Genomic DNA, 8,893 nt, shown 5'->3' with positions numbered 1-8,893 from the left:
TGGCTCTCACCATGGTAACTGCTGCAACACAGCAGTGCCTCGAGTCTGCTGATCCTCACTTCAACGCACATGCAGCCTCAGAAACTCGGAGAGCCAGGGCAACAGCCCATCTCTTTTCACCTACTGTCTCACTCCTGACCTTCCTAGTCAGCACATTCTGGGCCAAAAGAGGGTAGGGCTGCCTGTACCCCGAGATGGTCAGTCACAGCCCACACCATCTGACTGCAGTGTAGGATCCTATTCCTCTGCCTCCTCAAGAGAAAGCCACAGCTACTAGCCTGCTTTCTACCAAGAAAAGTAATGATCTTACAATTAACTGGTCTTAACTGTCCTAACCACACACAAGCCACAGACAAGCCTACTAGCTGTGAGAAGCACCCTCAGCACTGGCCCTACCTGTGTTTGGGTAGAGTATGTAGTTAGTAGCAGTCCTCCCCTACACTTGACTACTTCTGCACCAGCTTAAAAGCTAATTTATTGCTGCTTGCTTGTATGCTGCTGAGCAAGCCCTGTGCCAGACTGCTCTGTATGCCTGCACTTGTCTAGCTCCAACAGTCACATTAAGTACTACGTACCTCTAAACTCGCTGAGGCAGCACTACTACCCTATCGGGCAGTATGCAGACAGCAAAAGCATTTGTGACCAGAGTCCCTAAGCCCAAAATCTGCATAAATATAGCACCTGAAGCACAGCACATTGGGACAGTTGCTGCTACTACGTTCTGGAAGGACTCTCATTCGCTGAGGAAGAAGAACAGACTAAAGGCTGAGCTTAATATCTAGAAACAGACTTCTAAAGGCTCGCTGAAGGACACTAGGCTCACAGTAGGAAGTCACTGCCTATGAAGAGCAGGATCCTGGTGTTAGGTTTGACAGGTCTCCATAGGACAGGGACACTTGGTCTTAAGGGGGTCATTTTATTGTTTCACTTCTCCAAATGTACAAAAAAAATTAGAAAATAACCCTACCCCCCACCCCCTCCCAAACCACAAAACAAACCAGTCTGGGGAGCCCCAAAACAGTGCAGCTAATAGACGGCAGGAAATTAAACAGAACTAGACACAGCAGCTGGGTTCCCTCAGCCCACATGGTCACTGGCTCTTCACAACCCAAAACTGGCCCCAGTCTGCCCAGTGCTTCCCCAATTCACACAGAGCTCATCCTGACAAGATGGCGAGTGGGTACTTTACAAATCCTCCTTCACCTTCTTCTTGGATTTCTTGGTTTTATCTTCCTCCTGCAGCACGGGAGTGTTGGTTGCCTCCCGCTTCAAGTAGCTAATGAAGTCACTCACTTCTCTGCCACCCTGGAGAAAGCACAAGACAATAAGGCAGTGCCTGTACTCCCTGTGGGATTCCCCTTCGCTGGAGGGGGACTTCAGGTGCCAGGCAGGAGACCAAAGGGACTGCAAGCAGAGCTCTCCCTGGTGGGTCTGCAGCATGCAGCAGAACATTCCCAGCAGGTGCCACCGGGTGCGTTCCCAGGGTAACTAATGGGACGGAGTGCCACCCGCAACTCCAGAGAGGCTCGGCATTATTTGTACACCTGGATGCTACTTCCTTTCTTTACAAAGCAGCAAGAGCAGCAAAAGACTCACCTCATACTTCTTTGGACTCTGCTTCTTGCCAGCTGGAGCAAAATAGATGGTGGGGAAGCTGGGGAGAGAGAAAAGACATCTGAGCTCCTAAGGTGCTCTGTTTTCTTTCAGACCAGCAGGCTAGCCCTCACCGAAGGGACTCGCATCCTGCATTCCTCTGGTTTAACGTGGTAACAGCTTCAGCAGCTCTTAAGCCAGCAGGTGTGGCCTCCAAAAGCCTGGCCATGTCTGCAGAGTTGGCTGAGCTCAACTATGTCCAAGTTTGCTAGCTAAACTGTTTTCAGAAAAGTGAGCCCAGCACTGTTTTCACACTGCCAAGAACAGAATCACAGCAGATTCAAATGCAGAGGAAGGGGTTCAGCAAGACAGGCCTCTAGGCATAGCTAGGACACCAGAATCCCAGAGAAGCAAGGTAGACAAACGCCCTTTGTTTTCACTCTTGATTTCATCACTCTAAGCAAATGCCTAGCAATTGCATGCCAATTGCCCCCACCCACCCTCCCTGGGAGACTCTTTCTGCTCTTCTGTTGTGGTTGCTGGTCAGAGACAGAAGCCTGAACTCATCCACTGACACGGTGGTGTAACAACAGTTAAGACCTACCCTCTGACTTCATATGGAGAAGGCACATCATTGGCTGTAGCATCCATTTTGGCAATGATGATATTGGGGTCTTTACTGAGCTGTTGGTAGAAAGAGCTTATTAATAACTAGCCCATAGTAGTTAATACCAGGAACTCGCCAATCAACATAATCTAAGATAGCGATGTCAGAGGACAGTGCACACGGTATGCTAAAAGGTGAGCAAGTTTCTTCTGAGCTGTTTTCTTCTGCCTCAACAGGGGCACGGGAAACAAAGTCCCTCCTTGGTCAGCTGTACGCAGCACACACCTCCCAGCAGTACCTGCTGAATTGGTCTGGTGTAACTTCTGGAGAATGCTTACCCCAGAGCAACTGCTTACCTTCAGCCCTAGAAGAGAGCTGTGAGGATATGCAGTGCTCGGGAAGGAGGGGTGCCTGATGGCCAAATAGCAAAAGGCTGGTCAGACCTGGGAGAACAGATTTATTTACTCCACTCGTCAAAGTGTGCAGGACTGTTATCCTTCACCAGACGGGAGACTATAATCATGCAGAGGGAAAAGACACAAAAATGGAACTCTGCCAGTTGAGGGAATACGTGCCACAGCAAAGGGCACAGGCTAAACCTAGTAGTGTGGTTGCTACCACACTCCGGATCCTGCTAATGTACTTCTGCATTCACAGGAGTTGCCAAAACTCATAGTCCTCAGGAAGGCACAATTATGGCCCGTTACCACAAAGGCTAGACAGACAGAACCTGCAGGATTGTTTAGTGCTGCAAAATTCTAGTTTATGTTTGCAACAGAGTCCCAGACCTACCTTCTCCCCCAATTCTTTGTATTTGGGCTCCAGATTCTTGCAATGGCCACACCAGGGTGCATAAAACTCTATCAGGACATCTTTGCCTTCTGCATTAACAATTTCATCAAAGTTCTCAGCAACCACCACCTGATAATGTTTGATCATACAAGTTAGTTTCTTCCCAGTCAAGAGCGAGGCTGTAACATGACATGCTCCACACACTCTGCCCAAGAAAGCCTGGCCCTCCCACAGTAAGCAGCAAGAGTCACGCTGCACCCACACAGCAAGCAGCAAAATGACCAAACACACAACTCTTCACCAAGCTATAACATCTTCAACTTGCAGGTAAAAACCTGTCATAGGGTACCAGCACTACCTGCAAGTGAGGTTTGCATCTGATGACTGGCTGAGGCCAGCCCCATCCACACACAAACAAGCAGTGACTTCCACTCCCTTATAAGACCCTCTTCATAAAGCCAGGCCATGGAACGCTTTCATTCAGGGCAGAATTTACTGGGAGGGATGAAAGACAGGAGTTATACCACCCTCCCCAGTGATGAGATGAACACGTAACTCCTTAGAAATAGTGCAGTCACGACCAACTTGAAAGCCGTGCTGTGAAGGAGCACAAGCCAAGACAGCAGGCCTTCGCATAATCCCTGTAAATCTGGATGATCTGCACCTGTAGAGCACATCACTCGTGTGCTCAAGGAGCAGTTACTATGCCGAGAGAACAAAATGGAATCAAACCCGCAAGCTGCATTTCTCCCTTGGCTCAGAAAACTGCAATACAACAAGGGAGTGAGTTCTTCCACCTATCACAGCAGAGGCTTCTCAAGATGCCACAACGCAGCACTCGCAGCATGGGACACTGACATATGACTAGAAGCTGCTGCTGAACAGCGTTTCTTCATCCACTGGTAGGAGCTGCTGCTACACTTGATACAGCACTCACCTTCACAGGGCCATCATTGCTTTCAGGGACAGGCTCCGATTTCAGATACTTTTTCAAGTTTCCATCAAAGTAATCTTGCAGGAATCTCTCCAGAGCCTTTCCATCACGGCTGAAAGTGAAGTGACATTTTAGAGCTATCATCATACATATAGGATGAGAGGGGAAAACTTTCAAGGCTGATTTAAGCTCCTTCCACCCACAGAACAGATGCCACCTGCATCTCCCAGAGCACCAGTCTGCGGTTGGCTTAGAAGACCCCAGAACAAGTGCAAAGATGCCCCCAAGAGTTTTGACAGGAGGCTGAATTTTAGGCCTTCCAGCACTCTTAAGTTTCTTTTTCAAGAAGAAAGGTACCACTATTTCCTGTGCCCTTTAATGCATCTTAGTTCATAACCAGACACTTAAATATCTTGAATTAGATTATCTACCTTTGTATAACAGGAAGGGCTGCAAGCTCTCTAAGGGGCAGGAAAACACATGAGTAGGAGCCATTTGACCCAGCAAATATTTCTTCCAACTGGAACATCCAGCTTTCCTGTTTCCTCCAAGCTAACAAAGTATGATTTGGTCAGAGACCCCCAGACCAAGGTCCATCAAGTGAGAGGCAACACTGCTAAGTTCAAAAACTTACGAGAATTCTTCCTGCATGACGTATTTATCTCCTTTAGCGGTTCTGATGGCAACAACCGGAGCCTCACCCACGCTGCTGTCTAGACCAAACTCTGAAAGCTCATGGCCAAAGCTTTTCCGACTAGCAACAGCAAAAGACAGTTTGTGGCCAGCATCTAAGAACTTCTTTGCAATCATCATAACTCTGAGGGGAAAAAAAAAACAAACCACAAAACACAAAGCATGATTCCTTGGAACATTATCTTCCATATGACGTAACACCCTTCAAGTTGAAGTGCACACCGGACAAGGAATTCAACGGCATGATGTGTTTTGCACAGGCAAGTCCTACAGAAATGGTGTTGAGAAGCAGAGGAGTAAGCTGTGTCTGTTGTGAATGAGGCCTGTGCAAATGTTGTGCGCATTCGGCCTCCACCCAGCAGCGTGACCACCAGGGTCTCGGGCACTGGGGAAAGGACAGAATCCCACACAACACCAGTAAAGAAATTAATGCTTAAGGTCTAAGGATTAGGGATCCAAAAGCAAGCAGGTGGGGTTTCAAAGGATACACATTGCACGCCTTGGGCTCTGCAGGCAGCAGTCACCCCAATAGTTCCGATTAGAAACTCAGCTGGAAGCTTTCTGGGAGAGAAGAATTCACATACGAATAGGAGAAACTTTGTCAACTGAGCTATGGAACAGCACCGATGCAGGGAACAAGTGAGAGAAGCCGATTAACCCCCTGCCGCTGTGTACCTGTTGCGCCAGTAGTTGGAGCCCTTTGCATTCTTCTCATAGTCCACATCATAGTATGCCACCAACAAGTCCTTCCCCTGGATCAAGTCTTTGTTGTCTTCAGTCATGTGTGGACAGATGCCAAAGCTATCAATGAGACAGATGTTAGCAGCTTCAGTTTCACTGCCCAGAACCCATCACCTCCCAGGAATGGGCTTGATGCAGCACACTCTTGTTTCCCACCCAAGAACATTAAATGCCAGTAATCAATAAGAACTAAGGAACTCACATGTTCTCCTGGATAAATTTCTTGATCTTTCCACTGGTGATTTTGTCTTCTGTGTACTTGACAGAGCCGTCCTCAAACTTGTTCGTCAGGCGTGGAGGACGGAATAAGACTATACCCCTGAGGGGAAGCAGGTATCATGAATTAGTTTAAAGTATCCCTGGGTTTCCAAGGATGGCAGCTAGATGAGGCAAGAACCCAACCTCCAGTGACCACCCCCATTCACTGTTCATAGCTTCAACAAGACCGTCTAGTTTCTTGGTGGCACTACTGTATTAATCTACCTGTCAGACCCTTCTCTGCTGTTCAGACAGGCCACAATGAGAAACAAAATAACCCACCATAACAAGCAATGGGGAAGCAAAACACCTCTGTTGAGACACTTTCCATCTGGAGGCAGACACTAACCCTCCAGAGCCTGCAACCTTTTGTACCTTTCCATCTCAATTCCAAAGAGATAAAAGAGATATGCCACTGGCAGTTGGGGAAGAAACAAGACCTTAAGCTGTGTTCAGAAAGTGAATCCAGTTAACAACTGGAATCCATGAATTTGTTCCAGATGCCTCAATAACAAGAAATCCTTGTGTTAAACAACTTACTCTCCATCTTCCTCATACTTCTGCACCAACTGGTCCTCACTGGTATGTGCAAAACGGTAGTTATCTCTGAGGTTGTTGGCGGCTTTCATGAATTCTGAATAAGCATCACCAGATGCATCTCCAAAGAAGCCTGCAGCAGAAAGACAGATGGTGACCCCAAACCAACTCAGCAGCAGTCACTGTGCAGCCCTCATCATTTTATCTCTACAATGCACTGAAAGATCACTTCTGAATTAAGTCCTCCAATGCATGTTCTGGCCTTCATCTTTGACAGCTTCTCTCCCATTTTTACTGGAACCTTTCTCCATTCCCTCCCTTCCACCAGCAGTTGCTCAAGTTGCTCAAGAGTCTGCCCAGCTTAGTCATTCAGCCAAAAGGCAGTTGTCCTCTGAGCACTAAGATACCCATTTGTAACCATGTGACACTACGAGTGATAACAACTGCCAATGATACTTAATACAAATAAGTTTGGGAATGCTGATCAATACTCGTCCAGTTACGCTTGTAAGATGGCACCCGATCTGCACAAAGGAAAGCTGCTATTACCACTTGTAAACCATGATCAAATCATACGATGTTGACAGCCTACCAGTGTCACGAGACAGCACCCGAACGTACTTTCTAGCAGTCCAAAGATACCTGTTGTCAGCCAGCCAAAAGAGCAACCAACTTTAAAAAATACACACTATGGTGACAGGAGGTCTGACAGACAGTCAAAGAATCACAGGAAAAAGGAAAAAAAAAGGGGGGGGGGGAAGGTTGGAAGGAATCCCAGAGGTCATCGAGTCCAACCTCCTGCTCAAAGCAGGACCAGCTTCAAAGTCAGATCAGATTGATCGGAACTTTGTCCAACTAAGTTTTGAAAATCTCCCAGACCGAACGTTTCGAAATCCCTCTGGGCACACGTTCCACTGCTTTATCGTTCTCATTGTGAAAAACTTTTTTGCTCATGTCCATCTGAAATTTCTCTTGCTACAGCTTGTGATACTGCCTCTTAACCTTTCACAGTATATTTCCCAAGACATCTCCCAAAGGTAAGCGTCCACTCATTTCAGCGCCGCACTGCATCTACTTACCCACTACAGAAGCATCTTTATCACCAATGAATTTCTCAAAATCAGCCACAGAATTGAGAGCCACTGAAGCAGGTCCCGCCTGTTTCTTGAGATGACTGACAATCCCATCTTAAAAAAAAAGTTAAGTGATTAAAGGGATCAGTGCAATGTTCCACAAGACATTTTTCAAGCTTCCTAAAACAAGAGTTGTTTCTGCAGAATCCATACACCTCTCCCATACAATAAATATGACGTGAATTGAAAGAGCGCTATTACCAACTTCGCATAGGAACTTTCTAGCATTTTCCAGATACCGCACATCAAGGGTACTAGGAGTTAAAGATAATGTGGAAACCTTCACCTTTAAAAAAGAGCTTTAAGGGATACTAAACATCCAGGGCTCTGCCAGCACAAAGAGTTCTGGAAAGGGCAAGGGGGGCGCGCGTGTGCGTGTGTAGGTGGGAACCTTCTTTGTATCCCTCAACACATGTGACATCCCTGACACAAGACTATTATACATGGGTCTGCCTTCCAGCACCATTTCGGCAAGCCAGATGCTTGCCGACGAGCTCTTACCTGCTGTCCTGGGCCCATCATAGGTTCCCGACTCTTCTCCATCTCGAAAAATCTTTAAGGTAGGATATCCACTGACTCCATACTTATTACAGGTGTTTGAGTTTGCTGTACAGTCAACCTAAAGGAAGAGGAACATCGCTACTCAGTGACCTAGCCACCTGTACACACGAAAGAAAGCGGCTTTGCCGTTGCCCTCATTATCACATATAAAGTCTAGAGGGTCTGAACGCTCTCCGGTGTCTTTAACCAAGGCTGGATTACTTCCACAAAAAGTGTAAGGATCCACAAAGCATCTACAAGACCAAAAGCTGGAGGGTCAAGACTGGGGAAGGAGGTAGCATGGGTGTAATGACAGGCCCAGAAAAATATTTGAGAAAACAATGGAAAGGTTAAGTAGTCGTGATTTTGGCCAGACTACACACAGAAAAATACTAGAAAGAGTAAATTCTTGTAATCAGTGACAGGCTTAACAGGAACCAACTGTTCCCAGCACCTTATCAGTCCTAAAGTTCCTACAACGCCTGAAGAAAACAGGCTGACCTCAACTGACAAGGAGGCCATGGTGTCAAGAGTCCATGCCACTTCCCAGAAAGGAAGACCCTGATTTGAGAAAACCATACAAGTTTTCTGGTGGAAAAGAAAGCTCTTGGACAGCAACCCTTACTGGAGCCAAGGGACAATACCATGAAGTACAGCACTACGCTAGTTCTCAGACTAGATTACACCGCTCAAAGAAGGCTTCTTCCTGCCCTCTTTCACGCACTAGTACACACCCATTTCATGCTCTGCACACCATCTGAGTGGCAGCAGCCCTCGCAGGGTTCAGCTTCCAGATCGTTCCCTGGCGTCTAAATCTTCAAAGAGACGAAGCCCGTCAGAGATCTAAAGAGCCTTGAAAAGGCCCGGTGCGCACACCGGCAGGCGTTGTTAGCCGACTGCAACAGCAAAGCTTTTATTTGACCACCCCCGGGACAGCACCGCCCCCGGGAAGAGCTGGTGCAGCAAGTCCTCACCTTCACGAGCGGCACGATCCCTTTCAGCCTGGTCGCTGCCGACTCGTACTCCGGCGCCAGCCGCTTGCAAGGCCCGCACCTGGGAGGACGG

General features: G+C 47.5%; 1 protein-coding gene across 1 annotated transcript; it reads right to left on the bottom strand.

Moving 5' to 3' along the window:
- Window positions 1-896: 896 nt before the first annotated feature.
- PDIA3 (protein disulfide isomerase family A, member 3) lies at window positions 897-8,882 on the bottom strand. Its single transcript, XM_009334793.1, has 12 exons — window positions 8,803-8,882; window positions 7,790-7,907; window positions 7,235-7,342; window positions 6,159-6,288; window positions 5,563-5,679; window positions 5,295-5,420; window positions 4,561-4,743; window positions 3,930-4,038; window positions 2,993-3,121; window positions 2,198-2,277; window positions 1,597-1,654; window positions 897-1,305 (listed from the first exon to the last, which is right to left on the bottom strand). The coding sequence occupies exons 4-12, from the start codon at window positions 6,245-6,247 to the stop codon at window positions 1,186-1,188; spliced, it is 1,011 nt and encodes a 336-aa protein (XP_009333068.1). The 5' UTR covers window positions 6,248-6,288; window positions 7,235-7,342; window positions 7,790-7,907; window positions 8,803-8,882; the 3' UTR covers window positions 897-1,185.
- Window positions 8,883-8,893: the final 11 nt, after the last annotated feature.

The sequence above is a fragment of the Pygoscelis adeliae genome, unplaced genomic scaffold, assembly GCF_000699105.1.
Source record: "Pygoscelis adeliae isolate BGI_AS28 unplaced genomic scaffold, ASM69910v1 Scaffold772, whole genome shotgun sequence".
Classification (NCBI taxonomy): Eukaryota; Metazoa; Chordata; class Aves; order Sphenisciformes; family Spheniscidae; genus Pygoscelis; species Pygoscelis adeliae.
Note: the sequence above shows the minus strand (reverse complement) of the source record. Positions and strands in the feature narration are given on the sequence as shown.

Bases quoted from the DNA above. Each gene is read 5' to 3' on its own strand.
- PDIA3 (XM_009334793.1), bottom strand. From the start codon at position 6,247: ATGAAAGCCGCCAACAACCTCAGAGATAACTACCGTTTTGCACATACC. The intron at 4,039-4,560 runs GTAAGTTTTTGA...CTTCACTTTCAG, and splicing joins GTCATGCAGGAAGAATTCTC to CCGTGATGGAAAGGCTCTGG. The intron at 2,278-2,992 runs GTAGGTCTGGGA...TTCTACCAACAG, and splicing joins ACAAAGAATTGGGGGAGAAG to CTCAGTAAAGACCCCAATAT.